This window comes from Callorhinus ursinus, unplaced genomic scaffold (assembly GCF_003265705.2).
Source record: "Callorhinus ursinus isolate GAN/ISIS: 27379988/994484 unplaced genomic scaffold, GSC_fseal_2.0 scaffold28, whole genome shotgun sequence".
Classification (NCBI taxonomy): Eukaryota; Metazoa; Chordata; class Mammalia; order Carnivora; family Otariidae; genus Callorhinus; species Callorhinus ursinus.
Genome location: NW_027397090.1, coordinates 15,359,677 through 15,386,192, shown reverse-complemented (window position 1 = coordinate 15,386,192; position 26,516 = coordinate 15,359,677). Strand labels below are relative to the sequence as shown.

The following is a 26,516-nucleotide window of genomic DNA, read 5'->3' as shown; positions in this document are numbered from 1 at the left end:
ATAAAGCAATTACAATGAACATAAAGTGCCATCTTTTAATTGGTGGAAGACATGAATTGAGAACTCCCACTTAATTCTCCTATATAGGCAAATGTCATGGTTATGCCTAGATCCACAGTCATATGATGATGCTATTTATCCAAGAGCTCAGCAAATTAAATGTTATAAAGTGACCTGAAATCCCTGTGTAAAAAGGAAATACAAACACCTCATGAATGTGGATAAAAAAGGGGTTTTTTTGGTTACCTCATCTGGACATCCATCTGGTCTTGGTAATCTTCCATTATTCTTTAGGAGTTCTATCAAATGAAACACAATCATCTGTCCTTGTTTGTCATTGCCAATCATACGCATAAATTCCTGTAATACAAACCCACTTTTCAATGAGATTTTTTTTTTTTTGGTATATTTAAATTGAACCAGCTTTCCCAACTTCTAGTAAGTGTGAAAATTTTGTTTATGTATGTCTTCTTATATGTTTGAGACCTTTTAAGAACAAACTATTTTGGGCATCAAAACCTTTCTTTTCAATCACATTTCAGAAAAGACAATTGAATGTGGAACCCCTATCATGCCATTTCCATAACTATAATATACTTGGCACAAATTCCCTGAGAAGGGCCCGAATTAAGCGAACTAAAACATATTTACTTTTTTTTTAATTGTTGCTTTAACATATCATATTTCAGCTGAAATAAAATGTTGACTGTAAAAGAGGACATAATAAAAAGATAATGCAGAATGCATATTTAAGCATAAATGCAATGGAGAGAAAATGTTCATATGTTAAAAATTCCTAAAATTAAAGTCTGAACTATAAGCTAGAGAAATATTTATGATGAACACATTGCTTATTTATAGAGTGTTCTTATAAGTAGTAAGGAAAATTATGAATATAAAAATGGGCAAAGCACATGAGATAATGCACACACATATATATACTCCAAATAGCCAATAAATACGTACTCAATCACACTAATAGAAGTACAAATTAAAATCACATAAATATAACTTCTATCAATTTGACAAAACCGCATAAACATACAATGGTCAATACTGGCAAATGGTACAAATGGTAAAATGTAAACTCTTATGCACTATCACTGAGAGTACAATCTGGTACAACTTTTCTGGAAAGCATTTTGAGATAATCACAAACCTTTACAAGAGTTCATAATCTCTTATCTATAATTACACTTTCATTCTAAGGTGACAAGAGATAAATATTTAGACGTAAGGATGTTCACTATGTTCACTGAAGTATTACTTAAAATTAAGACTGAAAAATGGAAAAGAACTGTCCAGAAATTATATCCTTATGATAAAATGCTACTTGGAAGTTAGAAGTCATATTTACAGAAAATATTTACTAATATAGGTAAAATATCCATGCTATAGTACTTAATGAAAAAGCAGGATAGCAAACTATACAGTATGACCTTTATTTTATAAAAGAAATATGTTTTATAAAATTTCACTTTCATATATAAAATTTTTAAAAGCCTGGAAGAAAACATACAATATCAAAATGGTTATCATAAGAAGATGAATTAGAGACGATTTTTATTTTCTTTTTCACGGTTTCCTTCATTAAAAAAATTCTAGCTAGAACAGGGAAAATTATTTTTAAATATTTAACTTTTTCAATAATTTCTAGAATGAATAAATTTTTAGAGTTACTAAAAATAATATAAGGAGACTATATAGCCCCTCCCTTTTATTTACTTATTTACTTGTTTGTTTTCCTTTCCAACCCCCTCCCTTTTAAAAATGCAAGTTAATTTAATGAATAAGTTTAGTGTTACTTTGTTGGATGTTGTCTTACAAATAAGCAATAAGAGGCTCTAAAATGAGTCCTAAGCTTACTATTATTCTTTGGGAAAAGTTTTTCTCATGTTAAGAAAAGTCGAAAATAAATAAAAAGCACACTAACCGCTGGGGGACTTTTACTCTTCTCAATATATGTGAAAAGTTCATACAGAACCACTCCAAAGCTCCAAACATCTGAAGCCACAGAAAACTTGCTCTCTGTCAGTGATTCTGGAGCATACCTGCAATATGCAAAAAGCATTTATAAGACAGTTACCTGAATTGTGATAGGGTTGTATGGTGACAGGAGGTACAGTTGTGGTGAGCAGAGTATAACACATTGTCTTCTTGAATCACAATGTTGTACACCTGAGACTAATGTAACGTGTATCAGCTACACTTCTTTAAAAAGAAAAGTTACTTGATAGGCCAACTCTTGATTTTACCTGAAAAATCACTGGACTGAAAAGACAGGGTATACAGAAAAGAGTTATCATAAGCAGGCCCGAGGCTGCCATCCTCAAAAAACCTTGCTTGCAATGTTGACAACTGCCTGATGCCTGGGAACTTTGATTTCAGAGTGGTTGCCACAGTTCCCTAAGTGAGAAGAGTAGCTCACTGGGCCTAAACTGTCTCTGCAAACAATATGGTTTATACTGAACACTGCTTTCCTTCTGAGAGTCTGGAATTTTGGTACATGCCAGGCAGAGAGTGTGCTGTCAGGATTCACGGCTGAGGGAATTTAACGTGTCCTGTGTGACTTTTCTGGGAGAGAACCCTTGGAAGCTTTGCGTTTGGTTTCCTCCAGGTTTTGCCCCAAATGGCTTTTGCCTTCACTGATTCTGCTTTATACCTTTCTCTGAAATGAATCATAGCCATGAGTATGACTGTATGCTGAGCCCTATGAGTCCTCCCAGTGAGTCATCAAACCCGAGGGTGGTCTTGGGAACCTCTGGCACACAAAGATAACTCAAATCCAAAAAATTTATTTTTGTCTTTATAAGTAACAACAAAGTTAACTGCAAAGTACCTTCCAGGAACTGGCGGGGGGAGGGATTCTCATTGCAAGTTAAAAGCTTTAAATGAATGGAGGTAAGTCTCCTAGAGGAAAAAGAAATGGCTTCTAAACTGAAACAAGACTTGAAGCTATAAAGATAAAAGAAAGAATTTGTTAATCAGAAGGAGGGCGATTATGACAGGAAACGGAAAATAGAAAGTCGGAGGGAGAAATGGTGTCATTGTCTATTCAAGTATCAACACTATCCAAGGGAGGATTTTGTCTAATGGACTGTGAAGATCATGGTTCCATTTGCTAAGTTTATCCTTATTACAGAGGACAGTGACAAAGATCTGTTTTAGACTAATGAGATTAACATGTGATTTACTTAAATTTAATCTCTCCTTCAAAATCCAATTTAAGTTTCCTCACTTCCACAGATCTTTCTCTGCTACTCAAGGTCTTAATGACCTCATGCTACTGAATTTCTATAACATTTATTGTCCATACTATACAGTTAGCCAGGCTATTTTTTACACTTAGTTTCAAAAAATTTTTCACAGTTACGTTATTTTTAAATATATGTTTTATCTCACAAATGCAATATAACCTTCTTGAAGACATTCTGCCCCCCCAACACTTGCAAAACAGTCTTTTCCTTCGGTTTTCATGAAAGCACTGTCTACAATTTCCTCCCTCATCTCCAAGGCTGGTTTTCTCTCTCCCATGTAAGGATAAATACAAATCAAAAAAGAAAAAAATAATTCTCCCTGTTGAAAATGAGGGAAAAGACTTCCTCCTCTTTTCTTAGGGCATTTACTTTAGAAAACTTACCACTCACTATAAATTCTTTGTCTCTTTGAAATGTATATAATTGTTTTTTTTTAAACAAAGCTTTTGCTTATAAAAGCCTTTTGCCAGCTTTATGATCCAAGAATGTCTTTCTCAAGAGCCTGGGAACCATCTCTCCGGAATGTAATCATCAAACAAGTGACCTCCCAGTTTTTGTGGGAGGTAAGAGTTTAACTTCTGGCAGGTGCCTCCTCCCAAGTTGCAAAACTATCTCCTATCATAAAGATATGAGAAGTTTGTTTTTCCTATGGATAATGCCAATTAGCTAATGCAGATGGTCACTCCCATTACCAAGTGAACTTAGAATAAATTATGTGTGACAAAGGGTGCCGCCAAGTCCTCTTACTTGAGGACTAGCTACTGTTTATCTTGAGAACATTATGTAATGGATTGAATCTGACTGGCCATGTAAAAGGGTGAGATTTCTTTGTCTTTGCAATCTCTTAGCAGATTGCTTGTGATGCCATGACTTTCAGGATTAAAGCTTAGTCAATAATAAAACTTTTCTTTCTCTTCTATCTTTGTGCAGAGGTTTTCTGGGTTGGGAGGAGATTTCATTTCTAATTATATTTCCCCAACACTTTCCCTTTTCTCCATCTTCTAAATTTGGGTTTCCCAAGATTCCATTATCAGACCTCTACCTTTTTGTCAAAAACTTTCCATTAGATAGTATTCATCCACCTATATACTAATATCTCCTAAATTTATTAACTGTAAATTTGACCCTTCTTTTGTGCTTTGACTTACTGAACATTTCCATATTAAAGCTGTGGTAAGGAGAACTCCATCCCCACTTTTCCAAAACCTGCTGGTTATTTTACTTTCCCTATGCAATGAATGGCATCAACAATCTATCTTACTTCTCGGGTAGAAATCTTAAGAATTATCTTTGACTCATCTTTCAATCCAATAGCTAATGAGCCATCAAGTGCCTTTAGAATATATCAAATCAGTCTCCTAACCCAATATCGCTGTTACAATCTAGGGTCAGATCCTTATCACATGTATAGTACAGAGGTCTTCAAACCAGGTGAAGAGTAACCCCAGGTATTTACAAAGATTTTCCAAGGCATACTCTACAGCAAGAAGAGTATATAAGTGTCCTCCATGAGTCCCAAAGCCTGCTTCAACAAGTAAAGTATTTTAGCAGTAGTATTTTTCCTTCAGTTCTTCTTAATACCAACCCCTAGGACAAGCTGGAACATGTTGTTAGCTTAAAACAAAGAGCACTTTTGAACAAGAAAAGCAATATAGGTAACAAGAATTCTCTGAAGTAAAATTACAGTTGCTTAAACTATGGCTAGGGGCGCCTGGTGGCCCAGTGGTTCAGTGCCCGCCTTTGGCTCCCTGCTCAGTGGGGAGTCGGCTTCTTTTCCCTCTGTCCCTCTGCCTCACCCCTGCTCATGTTCTTTCAAATAAATAAAAATCTTTAAAAAAAATAGTACGATGGCTAAATCTCAAGGATAAAAATCGTATGCATTCCCTTTCATACTTCCGATCTAGTCTTCATTATTCAATTAATTAGTTAAAATAAATTTTTTTTTAAGTAGGCTCCACACCCAGTGTGGACACAAACATGGGGCTTGAACTCACAAGTCTAAGATCAAGACCTGAACTGAGATCAAGAGTCAGGCGATTAACTACTGAGCCGCCGAGGTGCCCCCAGTTAAAACCTATTTTATCATTCATATTATGAAATATTTATATAAAATTTAGTCAGCCTCATTACATTATATAACACATTTAATACTTGCTAATATAAATATAAAACTATATACTAACTGCCTATCTGATTAGTTTTTAGCAGTAGCTTTCTTTTCCATTAAATACACAGGAAAATTTTGATCATGATAAAAATGTTATTTCTGACTTTTATACTAACTTAATAATTCTCCAAAGTCAAATATCAGAGTTTGATACACACCTCTCCCCAAGATATTTACTGAAGGAATACTAGACCTTTTACCATACACCTTACTACATACATTATTAATCTTAGCTACATTTTATTCTGTATTATTTATTATAAACTAAGTAATGAGAAATGATTTATTTTCATAACAATATAAAATTAATTATACTAGATTAATTTAAAGATAAAACTCTGAAGTTTATCTTGACTGCCCTTGTGATTTCCAGATATGCAGGGAGAAATACAGGGCCCAAAGCTTACGTAATTTAGGAGCTTTCTTTATAACAAAAAATACAAAATTAGGCATGAAACTGAATATTTAAAATTAGAAAAGAAGTAACCTTGAAAGAAAGGTGCTCTGGTGAATATGCTTTGTTAGCTTTGTTAAAACATGCCTCTGTACATGTGCTCTGCAATTTATTTTTTTATTTTTAATTTTACAATTTCACAATTTTAATATACTTACTTCAATTGAAAAATGAAGTCAGACTTTTGAAAAACTTTTGGTATACTTCCCAGAAACTGAGAAAAGGAATGACTCTAATGATTTCTCTTTTGAAAATCAAGTGGTTTAATTCTTTGTTTTCGATAAAAGTGAAAAAAGAATCGATCTAATGAAATTGCCAGCTAACAGATAAACTTTAATGGTACATCACTATATACTTTTTTGCTACTTATCTCACAAGGACTCACAGAAATGAATATTCTTATAACAAAACTCCTTCCATTCCTATCTACTTATTTACACAAACAAGTTTTCTCCCTCCTCATGGAATGCCTTTCCTCTTCTCTACCTGGTAAACTATTAATCGATAGTTGAAATGTCTTTCTTTTTTTTTTAAATATATTTTTTATGTATTTATTTGAGAGACAGAAAGTGAGTGAGCAAGAGAGAGAGCACAAGCTGGAGGAGGGGTAGAGGGAGAGGGAGACTCCCTGCTGAGCAGGGAGCCCGATGCGGGGGCTCAATGAGGGGGGCTCGATCCCAGGACCCTGAGTTCATGACCTGAGCTGAAGGCAGCCACTTAATCGACTAAGCCAGCCAGGCGCCCCTGAAATGTCATTTCTTAGTTGTGCTTTTCTCTGATTAATTTAAACCCTCAGCAAAATTATTTGCATTCTTATGTTTTCCCATCATCTTCTTCATTCTTGCATTATATACTACATTACAATGATTTGACCATACATTTGATTTTTCCTGAACTATGAGCTGTTAAAAGGAAGGGATAATGGGTAGTGGACCTGTCTGAATATGCCTGCCACATCAAACTTTTCCTTTTAGTTTGGCCCTCCTAGTAACTGGGCACAGTTCCTTTTTTTTTTTTCCCCCCCCTTCTTCCTGATATTGACCCTATCTTCATATCCCTAGTTCCTTCTATGGTGTTTGAAACAACAGGTACTTAATAGTGTTTATTAAAGTGTATTCATTAAGTATGCCCAAATCACTGGAAATTCATATAACTAGGCTTTATGGATTTCTAGTTAATTCCATTTAACTTCTTTAATTTCTCATTCTGGAAAAAAAGAATGAAATTCATGTATCACTGGGGATATAACCAAAGTAGATAGTTTAGATGAGTCTTATTTTCTAGTTTTACTTAGAGCCTAAAAATAATTAGATGATGGTAATGCTATTGATTATCACCAATAAAAAGTGTTTTATTATTACAAAAAATTTCAAACATACAGAAATTAGAGAACAATAAACAACCATATATATGTCACTTAGTTAAATTCATTGCCTGTCTTGTTTTATGGACTATTCCCCATCTCCACCCCACTGGATTTATAGGAAGTGAATTCTGGACAGGATGGTATTTCAAACATAATTATTTCAGTATGCATCTCTAAGAGATAAGGACTTTTCTTTAAAATATTCACAATGCCATCATATATTACTCTTCTGTGTAAATAATCCATTTGTCCTAAATCACTGGTGCTTTCTTACCTAATTTCCTTCCAGACTAACAATTTATAATAGCTGGGAGAAGCTGTAAAACTTACAGATACAAAATAAATGAAGATAACTAACCGGGGCGCCTGGGTGGCTCAGTGGGTTAAGCATCTGCCTTTAGCTCAGGTCATGATCCCTGGGATCAAGTCCCGTTACGGGGCTTCCTGCTCAGTGGGGAGTCTGCTTCTCCCTCTACCCTTCCCCCCTGTTCATGATCTCCCTCTCTCACTCTCTCATTTAAATAAATAAATAGAATCTTAAAAAAAAAAGATAACTAACATATAAGGATGATCAATGAACTTAGCGGTAGCTAACTGAATAATCTATATATTTCTAATAATTCTGATGAATCTCAAATATTTATAAATTGACAGTTATATTGTTTATATTAGTAATTCTAACTTTCGAGTCAGAAACCCAAAATGTTAATAAAATATGCTTAACTAAAATAAACAAAACCCAACCCTTAACAGTAACATCTGATTTAAACAACATAATCTTAATAGTATTATTTCAGATGAATAAACCAGAATTAAAGTCTATTTGGAATGTATCCCAAATTTAAACATTTAAATATAATTTCAGCAATTCATTCCTATAAAACAAAAAACGAAGACATAAAAAAGAAGACTTTGCATCAAAGCACAAAGCAATAAAACAACAATGTATACCAGATAAAAAATTAGGTTTGTATGTTCCTTGCAACTCACAATTTTAATTGAAGATCAAAATTACCTTTAGTTTCAAATTGCTATAAAATGTTCCTTTAATGACAGGTTAAATCATCACCATGGCTAAGAAAGCTTAAAAGCACAAATTCTGAGAACAGACTACCTGGGTTTGAATCCTAATTCTACCATTTATTGGTCATATGACCTTGAGCAAACTATTTAACCTGTCTACACTTCAGTTTCCTCATACTCAAGATAGAGATAATAATACATCTTCTCCAAGGTTGTTCTAAAGATTAGATGAGATAATCCATGAAATGCATTTAGCCCAATGTAAGCATGATAAATTTTTGCTATTATTATAAATATATAAATGACATACTATTAATACTAATAAAAATAAAGTTTGAAGTTTGTGCTCTAAAATTTTACTTTATTCTACTAAGATATACTCACCAGAATATGGGACTTTCACCAGGTTCTTTCACTTTGTAGTATTCTTTGTCTTGTGGCAAGACTTTGGTTAACCCAAAATCTCCAATTTTAACCCTGTTTTCGTTTTCTACCAATATATTCCTTGTTGCCAGATCCCTGTGGATATACCTTTTTGTACCAAGATACTCCATGCCCTATGGATAAAGTAACATTTTTATTTCAGCTAAGTTTTATAAACATAAACAATTTAAATGGGTCTTTCCTCTATATACCACCTTAATTATCTAAGAAAAACTCTAGAGGGCTTTGTAACAATTACTTCAGCATGCTCTTTTTAAATTTACAACAAGTAGCCAGGATATTAAGTACCTTGCATATCTGAGATGTATACTGCAGAAGTTTTTTATGATCTATCCGTTCTTTATGTTTTTGGAGATAGTCTCGTAAACTTCCATATGGTAAATATTCCATAATTAATCTTAGATTACGCCGACCTTTTAACATACAAATGGAAACACAATGTTTTACTCTGCCATATTTTACTGATAAAATATTAGAAAACAACCATACATAAATGACTTAAAGATATATATAAACTCTAAGATGACAAAACCTGATTATAAATTATGTGATGTAGTAGTTAAGAACACAGGCTTTTTGAATCAAAAAGTTTTGAAAGGAAGCTTAAAAAATAGTTATGGTTTAATCTTGTGTAACCCTTTATGCAAACCCCAACTGATGAGAAAATTTCCTTTCTCCTCATCTGTACTGAACAAAAAGTATTAATTTAAAACATATTTTCATAGAAAATGTTAGCAAAGACAATTTGTTTATTTAAAAACGATAGTCTCTTGGTAAGCTTAAGCAAGCATGGTAACCACCATCCTCAGTGAAAAGAATGATTAACCGAGGAGCCAAAGACTTCCTGTGGTTGTAGCTCAGCATCTCAGGTACAATCTCCAGGCACTGGCAGAGAAGTCCAGATCTTGAGACATTTTATGTTTCCATTATCCAGGATGCCAAGGACATACCTTGAGTTCAAACTAGGTTTCAATGGGTCAACATACCAGCACTGTAGCACACTCCCTTGTACTTCACAATGTTGTCATGCTGCAGGGATTTAAGGATTTCAATTTCCCTCTCAAAGTCTCTCAGGTGCTCCTCAGTACTATGCTGGAGCTTCTTCACAGCCACCACCTCCCCAGTGTTGTCTTGTAGAGGGTCATACCGGCACATCTCCACACTGCCAAAATTACCCTAAACACATCACAGTAGGATAAAGATCTCAAGTCTTCTAGACAAACTATTAATAAATTCAAATTATATAGATGATTCAGTATACAGTAGCTAGAATTAGCAGATGTATGCCTAAACTTACATTAGGCAACTTTTAGGATAAGAAAAAGAAATAATATTTCAACAGGTAGGTAGTAAATCTATAAATTTAATTTCTTCAAAAGAAATTACAGGCTGAAATATAAATAACTTCAGAAAGGCCTTTAAACAAATCATGAACATGAATTATTAAGATAAGCCAAGAGACATGTCAGGGAATTCCTAAATCTCTATCACTAATTTCCAAGAAGATCTTTGCTGCTTCACAATATGCCCTTTGATATCACTGACAGTGAGCTGGATGGAACAAGGAAGGGTCTGTTATGGACTGAATGTCTGTGCTCCCCCCAAATTCCTATGAGAAAACCTTAACCCCCAAAGTGAGTGTATTTGAAGACAGAGCCAGTGAAAAGGTGATAAAGGCTAAATGAGATCATAAAGATGAGGCCTTATTCCGATATGGCTGGTGCCTTTATAAAAAGAGGAAAAGACACCAGAGCTCTCTGCCATGTGAAGACACAGCCAAGAAGGTGGTCATATGGAAGCCAAGAGAGTCCTCACTAGAAACTGAACCCTGCCAGCACCTTAATCTTAGGCTTTCAGCCTCCAGAACTACAAGAAATAAATACCTGTTCTTCAAGCCTCCAGTGATGGTATTTTGTTATGGCAGCCTGAGCAGACTAATACAAGGTTGATTTATTTGCTCAAGGAAAGAAGAAATTTTAGGGGCGCCTAGGCAGCTCAGTCAGTTAAGCATCTGCCTTTAGCTCAGGTCATGATCTCAGGGTCATGGGATGGAGTCTCATGTTGGGCTCTCTGCTCAGCGGGGAGTCTGCTTCTCCCTTTCACTCTCCCTCTGGGCTCTCCCCCTTCCTTCTCTCAAATAAATAAATAAAATCTTTAAAAAAAAAAAGAAGAAGAAGAAATTTTTAGCCTATGGGGATGTTCCCACATTTTTTTAAAGGTCAGTCTTCAAAGAAATCTACTCTTTTTCTTTAAGACTTATTGTCTATATAGAATTGATAAGTTGATACATAACATTTAAAATTAAGTATTAGTTTTTTGCATTAATCAAATTAGCATATTATGGTATTACTACATTTCTAAAAAATAAAACAATGTAGTCTTTGAGCTACAAGATTCTAAGTGACTATATTTCCAGTTATATACTTAAAAGTCAATTAAAAAAAAAACAGACCATATGTTAGTCTCAAAGTTAAGTCTCTCTAATTACAAAGACCACATAATAAAGTCGATAAGACCTGGGACTCTGGAGTCTGATGATTGGGGCTAGAATCTTGGTCCACCACTTATTCTCTTTGGGACCTTGGGCAAGTTACTTCCTTCTGTAATACCAGCTATCTCCTCCTTGAAATGGAGGATAATAAAATATCTATTTCATATTGCCTTATTAAGAAATTATTCCAAAACATATTTTTAAAAAAACCCAAGTGGGAAATAACAGTTTTATATTCTTTCCCCCTACTTAACGAAGTGCCCATAAAATTTATTTTCTAATGCCACTGTATATTTCTTGAAAATATTATTTTTAATTACTGTATATTATGAATGTACTGATTTTTTAAATTGAAAATATAAACATATAACGTTAAGAAAAGTTTTAAAAATACATTCATGTCATTTCTACGATATTCATAAATAGCTGTGTACATCTCTATTAAGGATATTTTCTTATAAATGGAATTAGCAGTTCAAAGGATATGGACATTTCAAAGGCCCCCGATACCTGCTGCAGCAGAAGCTCTCTTGAAAGGGACACAGATTTAAGTTCTAATAGCAGTGGAAAAAATGTCAATTTTATCATATTCCTGCCAACACTAAACACTGTAATTTTTCTAAATCTTTGTCAAGTTGATAGACACAAATCAATCTCACTGTTTTAATTTGGAATGCCTCTATTTTCTTTTGAAAGAAGATAAAGGCAAACACTGAGAGTGAAGAAATAGATTTAGGACAGGAAACCAGAAGGAATGAGAATGTTTGGAATTGGCACCACAGAAGAAATCAAATCAGGGAGAATAAAAGAACTACCTATAAAAAGAGTCCTAAGTACCAGCCAATGTTGGAAATCAATTTGCAACAGAGACAATAAACATTTATATCTGATTTGTTCTCACGGTGTTTGAGAGATGAAAACACAAATAGAAAAAATAATTGAGAATTTTATTGTTCCTATATGAGGAAATGACAGGGAAAGTAAAACACATCACCAAGGGAGGGAAGGTGACAGAACTGTGAATACTAGTGGAAGCAGAATTTAAGTGATCTATCAGGAGGTCTACCTAGTGTGGAAAAGGAGAGCTTAATCTAGAAGGTAGCTAATAGGCTTCAGGAAGAAGAAAGGGTCAAAAACACTGGCAATAACAGAGATATCAAAGAAAGATTTGTTGGTAAAAAACTAAAAATACAAAGTTATAGTCAGAGAGGGAGAATTCAGGGTCTGATATTTCATAAGGAAGATTATTATAAGGGATTACAGAATTCAAAGTGTACTCATTTAACACAGACACAGATTTGAGGTAGAGAAGTTGAGGAATTTAAAAAGGGTATTGAATGGGTAGCCAAAATAATGGCAGGGGCAAGGTGAAGATGAAAACAACGAATACCAAAAGTACCCAAGGAATGTGGAGCGTTAACCAAGACAATGGCCAATGATGAGGAGAGAAGAATAACCATATTCAGGCAGGACTATTAATGATGCCTGATAGTCTGATATTTGAAGAGTAGTAGCAGCAAGGTCCAGATCTGTATGTCCCAGATCTTGGACCATGGAGGAATAGGGAATAAAGAGGATTTCAAAAAATCTAGGTTTTGGGCGCCTGGGTGGCTCAGATGGTTGAGCATCTGCCTTTGGCCCAGGTCATGATCCCAGGGTCCTGGGATGGAGTCCCGTGTCGCTTCTCCCTCTGCCCCTCTCTCTCTCTTATGAATAAATAAAATCTTTAAAAAAAAAAATCTAGGTTTTAATTGAGGTGAAGAGTAAAGAATATAAGTATATGAGGACACAAGTATAAAATAAAATCACAAAAATACACATTTTAGAATTCAAGTAGGAGAAGAAAAGTTTTGCAATATTTTCTTAGTTCTTTTGGAGTATTAAATTAAAATATACCATTATTTCTGTTGTCTTAAAAAATACCAAAATAATTTTAAGTACAAATTCCTCCTGTGCATATTTTTACCCTGCTGCTAATTGAAAAGAATAAATGAACACAGTATATATATCAAGAGCTGTGTTTTTATAAAATGAAAAGGTGACATGTGAGCACTTTTGTAGGGATGGCATTTTGGATTTAGATTCAATAATAAAATAGCTAGAGAGCCCACTGAACACATCAATTCTTTCAAATAAGCAAAGATGAAATTAATATTACCGTATTAAATGCAGCTAGGAAATAGCCACATTAAAATAGCTACCACTAACTAAAGACCATACCATTTTCCTTTAATTTCCCACAAACTAAATTACTGAGAAATATATTTGGTTGTAAATATATTTTGAAAATGCCATCCTTATAGTCTCCTTGATTTACATTATGTTTAAAATAATGTTAAATCCAAAGAACTATGTAAAAAACTAAAAATGTTAAAAAGAAAAAGGAAATAACTCAAAGCTGTGATAATGGGGAATGTTGTAAATATAGCATATTCACTTTTAGAATTATGTTTCAAAAAATGCTCAACATCACTCGGCATCAGGGAAATACAAATCAAAACTACAATGAGATACCACCTCAGTCTATGAAAAAGCACATTCACATTTAATAAAGAATAAATAAAGGGGTAATTATGAAGAATAAGGAATTCTCTAAAAAAAGGAACATACCCTAAAAATGCAAAATAATATTCCTGAAATTAATTTTTTTAAAGATTTTATTTATTTATTTGAGAGAGAGAGAGCACACGAGAGGGGGGAGGGTCAGAGAGAGAAGCGGACTCCCTGCCGAGAAGGGAGCCCGATGTGGGACTCGATCCCAGGACTCCAGGATCATGACCTGAGCCGAAGGCAGTTGCTTAACCAACTGAGCCACCCAGGCGCCCCCTGAAATTAATTTTTATAATATTCTTGTATAAATAAGTAGACTACAATCTACTGCATAACTGTTTAACTTAGGAATACTTTCTGGATAATTTTAAACAAATTCCAATCAATTACTGAATAACACTACAGTGTTGCATCCTATTTTTTAAAAATTCTTAAAATAACCAAAATTAGGCCTACATTAGTAGAATTTTACATGAAAAAGCAACCTGTAATTAGAAAACTATGTGGTATCTCAATATTTGAATAATGAATAAATATACATGAAATTACCTTATTGACACTTGTACCAATTCACATATTCTGAAAATTTTAGAAATTGTGATCAGCATGAAATTTAAATACAGTATATACTTACTACACTGTCCTGTAATTGTTAGTTGTAATCTACCTCCTCCAACTAAGTTGTAAACTCTATGAAGGCAATGGCTATATCCCATATCCACAGTGACCAGCAGAGCACCTAGCATTTTGTAAGAACTCAAATATTTGTATATAGAAGCCACATCACTTCAGGGGAACAAACCCAAAAAATCTAGAAGTAATTCAGACCCTCCCAAAGATGTCTCATTTTTGATTGCCCTTTAAATTTTCATTCACTTGTTTAAAAAGTTTTGACTCCTAAAGTGAAGGAATCCACTTTGGACTTTGAAATTTGAAACACTGATATTTTTTCCTAGAAAATGGTCTTAAACAAAAGTTCATATAGGGTGCCTGGGTGGCTCAGTCGTTAAGCGTCTGCCTTTGGCTCAGGTCATGATCCCAGGGTCCTGGGATCGAGTCCCGCGTCAGGCTCCCTGCTCCTTGGGAGCCTGCTTCTCCCTCTGCTTCTCTCCCTCTCTCTCTCCCTCTGTCCCTCATGAATAAATAAATAAAATATTAAAAAAAAAACAAAAAAACCCAAAAAGTTCATATATTCATGTTCATATCAACAGCTGGGAAAATATAAAAGTATAAGAATTAAGAAGATTAAAAATAGTCACATCAACTGAAGATAATGAAATTTCACTATAGATCGTTCCCTTTACTTCAAATAAGTTGGATTCTATTTTCTAAAACTTTCTGTATAGTCTACCAAAAAAGATCTCTAGGATATATAATAATATACATTAAAGGCTGGATCTAAGTATGAGAGAAATTAAATGGCTTGTTCAGAATAACAGAAAATTATTTTTAAGGTTTTCATGATTTTGTGACTAGTGACTATGGTTACTAGTCTAATGACTAGTGTTTCTGGTCATGAAAATATCTGCATATAATTAACAATAAATCGAGATTTATTCAACAATAAACCCATGAATAAGTCATGTTACACTAATTTCTGCCTTTTCCATAAACAATTTTGTAATGTAATCCCTGGTGAAATAAAATAATTATTTTCTTTATCTCTTCATATCCTATGACTTGCTCCAAAAAGATAACAATAGAAGATAATGCAACTGAAGCGTACTCACACAAACAAAAACAAATACTTAAGTGAGATAGTGGAGATAGCACAGGAGTAGGAATAGGGGAAGGTTCTGACCTCACATCTGCTACTATATGGCTGTTTGACCACAGACAAGTTACTTAGCCTCTCTGGACCTTAATTTTTCTCATTGTGAAATGAAGATGTTACTCTTAAGTTGAAAGCATCACTTCCCAAACTGTTCTAAAGATCACTTTCTGAGATGTCAATAGATAAATTTTGGGGGTGGAAGGTCGGGGGAGTAGATGACAAAAAGGTTTGATAAGTTTTGGACACACTGTATACTAACAAGAAATTGATGCTATCAACATAGAGTTATGGCCAAGATGCACAGTGTGGCTGGCAGCCTCTAAGATATATTCCAATGTTCTCTACCTTTGACATTCATGCTCTTTTATAATCCCTTCCCCTTGACTGTAGGCGGAATTTATCACCTCATTTATAATGAACAGAATACGGCAAAAGTGATGAGATGCCACTCTTGAGATTAGGTTATAAAAAGACATGGTTCCCACCTGAGATGTGTGCTCTCAGCTGCCATGCTGTGCGGCAGCCCTGCAGAAAGGCCCACATAATTAATATGGGAAGCAGATATTCTGAGGCCTGTCAATAGCCATGTTAGCGAGCTTGGAAGTAAATCCTCCCCTAGTCAAGCCTTCAAATGAGACTGCAAAGCCTGGACAACTTGACTGCAGTCTTGTGAGAGACCCTGAGCTAGAACCACCCAGCTCAGTTGCTCCCAAATTTCTAATTCCTAAACTAGGTGATAATAAATGTTTGGTTTTGGCCTGGATCTTCTCTTTCCAATTTGTAAGCCACAAGGTACAGAAGTCTACACTAACAAGCTTATGAGAAGAAAGAAAGCTTACCACTTCAACTGGACCTGCTAAGAACTAAGCTTTTCCTGGGTGTCTTACTTAAAATATAAAGTCTAGGCATGACTGTGTGACTTTTAGCAGATAGAAATTCTGTCTTGTTAACAAACACAGTCCAGTCAACATTTAGACTCTGGACAATGAGATTAATTATTTCACCCTAAGATGACTATAAAAGGAGATGGGTAGAAAGGTTTAATTGTTCCTTTCTCTACTATATAACTAAAGCACTTCTACCAAGAAAGAGTCCCATGGTCAAATCAATAGAAGAAATACTGCCTAATTATCATCCTTTTAAAGATGTTCAATGCACATCACATGTTAAAGGTTCCAAGAGGTTATTCAGTAAAAAGAGCTCTTTATTTAACACAGCATTTCTCCAATAACTGATGACTAAACCTTTTTTCTATAAACACTCCCTAAATTTTGTGTAAAGTGAATCTTAGAGAATCTCTAAAGTCTTTCTTTTTTTTTTTTAAGTAGTCTCCATGCTGCACCCAATGCAGGGCTTGAACTACTGACCCTGAGATCAAGACCTGAGCTGAGATCAAGAGTTGGATACTTAACCAACTGAGCCACCTAGGTGTCCCTAAAGCCTTTATTTTCAAAATAAAATGTTCTAGGATTATATGCTATTTAAAAAGCTTCTGACATCTTACCTTACCAAGTTGCTGTAGAAATTTCAAGTGTCTCTCTTCAAACTGTGTAGGGTCTCGGTCTTCAAAAGCACCAGAAAACCCTAGGGCACCTATTCTCATATTTGGTAACATGTCATTCTCTGTTAATAGTTCATAATCTGGAGAAATAAAGTATATTACTACCATAAGCTGGCAAATTACATTTTCTGAGTTAAAATGCTATATATTCAAGCTAACCAAAATAATCAGAATGAGTTAGAAATACTACATACAAACTGACACAGGACAACTCTAATAGTTTAAGCTGTATTAACAAGTCTTTTCTTACTACCCATAACCTAACAGGCTTTTAGGAAAGACTTTTGCAAAGGATAAATAATTTCCAAAATGGGCAGCTTTAGAATTTATAAAGTAAGATTACATTATTTTGACTTTTTTGATGAGAATGGCAAGTAGTATTGGAATAAGAAATACCTATGGGTCAGACATATGCACATTTAGCTACATATTTTAAAGGAATGGACAAACGAATACACATCTACTTCATGTTTAGAAAACCACTCAATTATAAAATATACGAGTAGTTTAAAAAATTGCTTTTAAAAAGTCAAATAAGCCAAGCAGACTTCTAGAGTACACTATTCATTAATTGGTAAACTAAAACCAGGTTACTGAAGAAGAAGCTTCTCTTAAAAATGGAGGGACTATGATGGACTCTGAAAAACAAACTGAGGTTTCTGGAGGGGAGGAGGGTGGGGGGATGGGTTAGCCTGGTGATGGGTATTGAGGAGGGCACGTTCTGCATGGAGCACTGGGTGTTATGAGCAAACAGTGAATCATGGAACACTACACCAAAACAAATTATGTAATATATGGTGATTAACATAACAATTAAAAAAGTAAAAAAAAATGGAGGGACTGTTTAATCAAGAAGACTCGAATATGTATAAAGTAGGAAAAGTCGTATGAACATAAGAAACAAAGAGGGTCTAAAAGATATGAAGGTTCACTATATTGTACACCTGAAACTAATATAACACTGTATGTTAACTAACTAGAATTAAAATAAAAACAAACAAACAAAAAAGACATCAAGTAACTTCTTGCAAGAGATTACAAAATTAGTAAAGATTTGTTAAATACAATAAAGACAGAAAGCTGGCTGGAAAATCAATAAGACTATCCCATCAATACATACCTGGAGTAAACAAACTATTAAGATCTCGTATGATGGCTCTGAAAGAAGGTCTAAAATCTGGTTCATAATCCATACAATTATTAATAAGATTTGCTAATTCTGTCCACTTTGGTGCAGGAAGCTGGTGCTTATCTTCATAAAACTGTAGCTTCTATAATTAAAGAACCAGATGAGAATAAATTGTAGAATGTGATATCAAGCTTCTTCTTTAACATCAGACAGGCTACAAAGATATCAAGTCATGTGAACGAAATTCAAGGATCACAGAGTAATTCCAACTTCACAGTCAATATAAACTTACTCTTTGAGAATCCAAAGCACTCAGAGGCTTATCTCCTCCACTGCAGATTTCCCACAAAGTGGTACCAAAACTCCATTTGTCTGTTGCCAAATTTAGATTTTTAGGATTTTCGATGCATTCAGGTGGTACCCATGGTATTCTCTCCTGAAGAACTTTTAAACGATAGGAATAAAGTATGGTAAAATGGTTCACCCAAGTAAACAATTCTTTTATATGCAAATAATTTTCTAGCTGATTTGAATAACCAGGTCTTTCTTTATTTGTCTGGGGTTGTGTGTTGTGCGCATCACACAAGCAGGTATATACACTTATGAGCTAGAGGGGACCTTTGAGAGCATCTAATATCTCAGCTTTAACAATGGTAACACTGAGACCCATAAAGACTGAATAATTTGCCCAAAGTCACAAAATTTGTTAGTAGCATGGAGAGATTATACAACAAATCCCCGGTCAACTAAACTTCCTTCCATTAAGCCATCATGTCTCAGCTCACGTCCTACTCTCTCTACCCCTTGCTATGAGTTGTGCATTCAAAAAAAGTTTTTTCCGTAAAATTTGTCCTAAACTGCCTTTGGATTTTTTGTAATTTCTTTACAATGTGTAAGTAATAAAGGTAATGTTAACATTCTGAGCTCTTCTAATGATTAAACAGCAGTGGCAATTCTAACATATACACGAGAAAACAAGGACCAACAGGCAGATGAATGACTGAATTATACCAAGATACTATGAATATGGAATTGATATAGGTAGTTTCTGCTAAGATCGTGCAATTTCCCAATAAAGTTGCTATGGTCTTTGACCCCATCAGAAAAATGCTATTCAAGCAACGAGGGAGCAATTTTAAATCCACCTTCTGGTAATCTGGCATGAGAAATAGATAAAATATATAAAATGATATATAAGAATGAAGGATAATCTGTTGCATCTTTTGGTATATTTTGGTAAAGCAATATGAATATTTTTGCTGTATAATTAAGAGATTAAAGAGTACAGGTTCCTTTCTCTTTAACCAGATGAATAAATTTTCTCCTTCTTCATTTCCATTCCAAAGAGTAAAATTTCCCTGAATATAAGTTCCAAAATCCTATAACATTTTCTGCCCTATTATCTGTCTTCACTGTCAGATAAGCTATCAAGTTTCAATACTGTGGGCTTAAATAGGATACATCAATGCACAAAAGTTGATCAATTTAGAGTCTACATTTAGAACATTCAGTTAGAGAAATTAGCTAAGATAATGAGATACAATTACAACATTATTTGTACCAAAAATAAACTCCTGCATGTGACTGAAATTTTTACTTTAATAGTATTAAATAGAAGGGCAACAAACACAAACGAAAAAATTTTTTGAAGTTTTTAAAAGTCAGAATTAGCTGAATAATTAAATAAGATCTCAAAGTAGATAATATATCTTCTCAAGTTTTTACTCAAGGACTGAAGAAAGAATAATTTTAGACAATTTACTTGTTGCTCAAAGAATGTATTAGAAAATTTCACATTAAAAAATGGATAAAATCTGATCTTCCATTCAAGTAGGGATTAAAACTGTTTTAAAAAATCATTTTGCAGTCCATGATAACATGGACTACTAAAAATGGTAGTTAAATTTTATTATTGATCAAGAGCATGTCAATAACAGAGATTGAGAAAAAAATTAACAACATGCTTTTTATACTACTCTCCAAGTAGAGATGTGGAATCCCTCGTGTTGTACACTGAAACTAATGTAACATTGTGTGTCAACTATACTCAAATTAAAAAAAAAAAGAAAGAAAGAAAGAAAAAGAAAAGGTAAATGCATTTCTTATAGAACTTACTGTCCTTTGGCAAAACTGTAATACTAATGCCAGGATCACTAAGCTTGATGAAAGGAGGATTTCCTGTCTTCCTGTCTTCTTCTCTGATAAGCAGAATATTTTTGGCACACACATTCCCATGAATAAGTGCTTTTTCTTCCTATTAAAGTTAAACGCACAAACATTCAAAAATCAATCTACAAATATTTGAAAACTTGGATTTAAAGAAAAAAAAAAGGACAGTATTAGCTAATAAACATTAATTTGGAAGCATGCTTTGAAATAAAGGTTTACGGCAGCACCGTGCTTTCTGTTTTACTTCTCAAACGACACAACAATCTACGCCCATAATAAAAAGAATATATGAAAACTACCAATGCCACTTCACTTTCTAAACCTGAGATTCTGAACAGTATGCATTTCTAAACAGTAAGTAAATACTGTTTCTGTCCAGTGGCAAGATACAGGTGCACTCGGAGGAGTCTGATCACCGGCCGGCCCTCTGATATTCAACCTCTACGGCAATACTGCTTTCCCACTGGACAAAATGTCCAACTGCCCACAAATACCATAACAAGGCATTTTCTGCGATCCATGACTAACACAAGTGTCTGCATATTTTTTATTAAATTCTCTGAAGCCAAGTGACACAAACTACAGACTGTTTATCAGCAATGTTAAGAAACTGATAGAATGACAAAACTCTTTCAAAACCATGATTTTACATAAATAAATATATGCCTAAAATAATCTCATTGATCAACTAACAGATTATTTTAAATGACTCAGATTTATTTATATATTTCTTGTTCCTGAGTCAAGAAACTGTCTACACTGCTTCATAAGATAGAACCGTAAGTTTTTGATAAAAAATTATACTTCTTACTTACTAGAAAATGCATGGCCCATGCCAACTGTTTAGCCACTTCAAGTTTCCATAATATATTTATAGAATTTTTATTCTTTTTCAGATATGTATCTAGTGATCCAAATTTTACGAACTCTTGAACCAGAATATCTGCATTAAAATATAAAAATAAAAGGCTCAAGTACACATACGATAAAAACATATATAATTTTAAACTTTAATACATATACAGTTATATCTGGGTATTATAAAGAGATTAAATTATGCAGAAATTCACTAATGTAAAGAAAGCTTAACAGCATATACCATTGTATTTTGGGGTTCAGTTTATTCACAACAGCAAGATGCAGGAATCTAAACAATTACATACACACAATATTATATATAATTACACATATTACATAATTATATATAACATATATACACATTATATGTTACATACTGTCATTATTATGTTACTATAAATTTTTTTATTTACATTTATATAATATTATCCAGCATGCCTCTATGTATTAGTACTGAATTACAGCTGCATTTTTTAAACAAATGAAAATTTGTCACCAAGTTAATTTCTCTTCCATGAAACTACAGTAGTGCCCCCTGCTTATCCGTGGTTTTGCTTTCCAGAGTTTCAGCTACCCATAGTCAACAGGTTCAGAAGCAGATGATCCTCTTCCGACTTACGGTCAGAGGTAATAACCTAATGCTGCACCCCAGTGCCTACCTACGTCATTCACCTCGCTTCGTCTCAGCACATAGGCATTTTACCATCTCACATCATCACAAGACAAAGAAGTGTGAGTACAGTATAAATACAATATTTTGAGAGAGACCGCATTCACATAAACTTTTATTACAGTAGATTGCTATAACTGTTCTATTTTATTATTACTTATTGTTGTCATTCTAATTGTGCCTAATTTATAAACTAAGCTTTATCACAGGTATGTATATATAGGAAAAAACTTAGTGTATATAAGGTTGGGTACTATCCTCAGTTTCAGACATCCATTGGGGGTCTTGGAACAATATGCTGCAGATAAGGAGGGACTACTATATTTAGACATCAAAACTTCCTGAAATTCTTCTTCTACACATAAAAATTTATAGCAAGTCTATTCTTGCAGGTATTAAAGAAAATTTGAGTTTGAATTCCATTCATCCTTTTAATTTATGCTGCAAAAAAGCAAAAATTAGTTTTGCATTGCTCTACCTTTAAAGTGTATTTTTAATACACTATTAAGATATATTTTGCTTCTAAAACAGTCCTGCCTTTAAAACAGATAAAAATTTCCAGTACTGACCAAGTTTCAGAAAGCCAAGACTCCTTCTACAGTAAGACATTTTGTTCAATAATTAAACTGGGAGTAGGGTTTATTTATTGTCATCTAGTACAATTTTGTAATGCAATAAGCTCAGGTTCTCAATTTCAAATCTAAACTTAGTGAGATTATTTTATTGTTTCTACCGCATAATTAACAATAAGTTATATAAATGAGAAAAAAAAGGACTTGGTTTTTTTAAATTATAAAAATGGAAAGTTAAGATAAAATAAAAACCAAAAAAATTCAAGCAAAAAATTTAACCACGGCATCACTATATATATCTTTAAAGAAATTCTGACAGACTTTCACATTGTAATCCATGTTAGTTCCTGGCCCAGTAAGTTAAGTGCCTATACTTCACACATGCCTATGTTTCACATTTGTTTTAAAATGAATGATCTTGGGGTGCCTGGGTGGCTCAGTCGGTTAAGCGTCTGCCTTTGGCTCAGGTCATGATCCCAGGGTCTTGGGATCGAGCCCTGCATCGGGCTCCCTGCTCAGTGGGGAGCCTGCTTCTCCCTCTCCCCCACCCTGCTCGTGCTTTCTCTCGCATACTTTCTCTCTCGAATAAGTAAGTAAATAAAGAAATAAAGAAATAAAATGAATAAATGAATGAATGATCTTGGGGCACCTTGGTGTCTGTGGGTTAAGTGTCTGCCTTTGGCTCAGGTCATAATCCCAGGGTCCTGGGATGGAGTCCCACATCAGGCTCCCTGTTCCGCAAGGAGTCTGCTTCTCCCTCTCCCTTTGCCCCTCACCCCGCTCGTGCGCTATCATATAAATAAATAAAATCTTTAAAAATAAAATAAAATGCATGATCTTGGGGCACCTGGGTGGCTCAGCTGGTCAAGCCTCTGACTCTTGATTTCAGCTCAGGCCATGATCTCAGGGTTGTGTGATCGAGCCCTGTGTTGAGCCCGGAGTTGGGTTCTCTGCTAGGCGTGGAGACTGTTTAGGATTGTCTCTCCCCCTCTCTCTTTGCCCCTCCCTCCCCCAAATAAAAATAAAAATAAAATAAATAAAATGCATGATCTTACCTCAAATTGTGATTCTGCTTGATCTAACATTAAAATTACTTAGTTTGACTTGTATGTAACAACTTTGTTGTTAGTGACAAAAGTTAGTGACTTTAGACCTTGCTGGTTAACTAAAACAAATTTAAAGAATGTTTTGCTACCCACAGTTAATTTAGAGAACAATCCATATACCAATAATTAAGAACTGACCACAGGTAAATTTACGTCATGGCAAGTGGCAAAAAAAGAAAGAAAAGAAAAGAAAGAATAAATATATAAGAATTACAATGAACAAAAGCTTAATAAAACTTTTTTATGTGGCATTTAGGACCTATTATGTTTTAGAGATACCACTGATTGTCATCTCATTATTTTATGTGTCATAAAAGAAAAAAAATTAAATTATGACATGTTATTGATTATATCACACTCCCAATTTCAGGTATTTTTAAATGTGAAAAAAGTACATCACAGAATCAATGAAGTAAATATAAAAGCAAGCATAAGAACTGGAATTACATGCTCTGAAACACTGTTTCAAACTTTAAAAAAAAAACATATTTTCTTCCCCTAAATGGAAAACTAATATCAATAAATAAAAAAGATAAATACAGAACTACTCTAGTTGGGAATAAGTGAGCAGAAGTCTCCATGACTGTGGTTAGATTTACTCTCACTTCATCAACCCCAAGATACCTGAAATACCTCCACAGAACAGATTTGAAATTCGCTGCCTTTGAAAAGAATATCAATTTTCAAAAATATGAAGAAATGTTACATAATAATGAATGCATATTTCATCCATATTATTAATGGAAAATGAAGAATTATGTAATTTTCTGAATGTAAACTTCTTGAGTTTTTATGTACAGTCTAAATTTAAAAACAGAATATATCAAGTCTCAACATCTAATCATTTTAGTCAGTTCCATTAAAAATTCAGTCTATCATTTATTTATATGTTTTTTTTTACAATTCAAAAAAAATTTGTAGTAAAATAGCCGGTTATTCCAATGATAATGAACCAGCCATAATTCATATTGCTATGGTTACCAGAAAAGATTCTAAGACATTTATTTAGTATAATACTCTACTGTTTGGGTATTTTAACATAAGGTATGTTAACTGTCTTCTGCATTTTAATTTCATTCACTGGTTTCCTTTTTTAGAAGACAAAAGTGAACAGTTTTCGATGTTTTTGATTTCAACAATATTTAACTCTTCTTAAATTATGGTTTATAGTGATACTTAGTTATGATCCTGAAATTGAATTTTCTATATAAACAAAAATAGATGCTCTGAGAAGGTATAACATTGACATAAGGAATTCTGTAGTTTTACTTACTCTCTTCCCCACAGACACATACTCCATAATTTAAAACTAGATGCTTGTGAGAAAGCTGGCTCATCATGCTTGCTGCTTCAAAGAAAGACTAAGGAAAAGAAAAACATCAAAAAAATGTAAAAGAATTATTGTTTGTGTCTATAAATGTTCATAGGTCAGAAAGATACTGTCCGCTGTACAAGAAATGCACTTTCTCCTATTCTCAGCAGGACTACAGATAAGGCTGCTCCCGTTCCCTTATCTGTACCTGCAACTGCAATCAACTTCGATGCTCGAGTTCATTCTGAGGAAACCCCTGAGTAAGCCTGGAATAAGAAATAACAAAGAGAGAGCAATAGTGGCACAGGGCCAGGTGAATGCTGCAAGATCAACAGCCTTGGACGCCTAGCACCTGGGGGAGGGCACAGAGGCAGACACCAGAGACAGTGATATGGACTCAAATAAATGGATGAAAGCTTCAAATAACTTCTCAAAGGATTAAGAATGTTCTCTGTGCAGATAAAATATCATGACAATTATGTCAGGGGATGGGCATGGTATTAATATCACTCTAACTCAACCAACCTTTGACTAGAACTTCTGGGGACAGTTGAAGATCACATTCATCATCACTGTGGTACTCTGGATTAGAAAAACTTTCACTCAGATGTTTCACGTCAGCTTCCACTAATATCATTTAAGACATTTTAAGTGTCATAAATGTTTGTTATGTCACGTTTGGTGATGTTTTGCTATGTTAAGGACCCCTAGCAACTAACAACTGGCCTTCTGCTGGCTAGCATCTCTGGAAAATGCCCAGAGGCATCCATATTTCACCTAGAGTGTTCTTTAGTACAGTGCCTTTCAAAAATTTTTTTAAAAATAAACTGTGAAGGAAATCTGTGGAACCCATAAAACTTCAGAGAGCCAGTTTGAAAGTTCCTGCCTTAATATATGCAGAGAGGTAGTAATACCCATAATACAGTGTTAAGGGTAATTAGTTTGGAAATAAATTATCAAAAAATTCTATAATCTTCTATAGCCTCCCCCAGAAAGCGTCCTCAGAAAGGTCCTTGATATATATACTTTAAAAAATTGCAGTTTGGGAAAGCTGCATGCATGAATGTGTGTCAATACGAGAGCATATGTTTAAATATCAGAAACTACACGAGCTACACAAAGAATATACATACCTCTGAATAGTTTCTGTGCGCTTTATCCAGAACTTTTAACAGAACTTCTGTTTCATGTAGTTGACCATAGTCTCCTACTTCTCTTCTTATACCTTTAAAAATTTTTGTAAAAGTGCCTTGACCAAGGCTTTCATTCTTCAAAAGAAAAAAGAGAAAAAAAGAATGAGGAAAGATGAGGAAAGATGTAGGAATTAGGAAACACGTTTAATTACAAAGGGTTTTTAAAAATCCATGAGCAAATATTAATCTGTATTCTGTAATAAAAGACAGAAGGATTAATGAATAAAGTGCATTTTGGTTCCACCATGTTCTTAAACCCCCTAAAATTAGCTATAATTATCACTTTTTCAGAGTGTCAGTGTTTACCTGCACTTACTTACATGTATTTTTCTCTGTCTGCCTCTCATAATAGAGAAAGGCAGTACAGTATGGTCTGTGAAGGCAGAATGTGGACTGTTCCTTATCACCACTTCCTAGCTG

The 26,516-nt window shown here is 34.1% G+C and overlaps 1 protein-coding gene across 4 annotated transcripts in view; it reads right to left on the bottom strand.

Annotated features, from left to right (window-relative positions):
* The window catches only part of JAK2 (Janus kinase 2), a 151,088-nt gene that overhangs the window by 3,303 nt on the left and 121,269 nt on the right, over nucleotides 1-26,516 (bottom strand). For all 4 annotated transcript variants that reach the window (XM_025891541.2, XM_025891540.2, XM_025891542.2 and 1 more), the window contains 12 exons: nucleotides 26,037-26,171; nucleotides 24,865-24,952; nucleotides 21,201-21,328; nucleotides 20,332-20,470; nucleotides 18,509-18,660; nucleotides 18,208-18,358; nucleotides 17,031-17,167; nucleotides 9,698-9,887; nucleotides 9,000-9,124; nucleotides 8,652-8,824; nucleotides 1,934-2,051; nucleotides 247-360 (listed from right to left, as the gene is read on the bottom strand). In XM_025891541.2, the coding sequence (XP_025747326.1) occupies nucleotides 247-360; nucleotides 1,934-2,051; nucleotides 8,652-8,824; nucleotides 9,000-9,124; nucleotides 9,698-9,887; nucleotides 17,031-17,167; nucleotides 18,208-18,358; nucleotides 18,509-18,660; nucleotides 20,332-20,470; nucleotides 21,201-21,328; nucleotides 24,865-24,952; nucleotides 26,037-26,171 (1,650 nt within the window). The remainder of the gene's footprint in view (nucleotides 1-246; nucleotides 361-1,933; nucleotides 2,052-8,651; nucleotides 8,825-8,999; nucleotides 9,125-9,697; nucleotides 9,888-17,030; nucleotides 17,168-18,207; nucleotides 18,359-18,508; nucleotides 18,661-20,331; nucleotides 20,471-21,200; nucleotides 21,329-24,864; nucleotides 24,953-26,036; nucleotides 26,172-26,516) is intronic.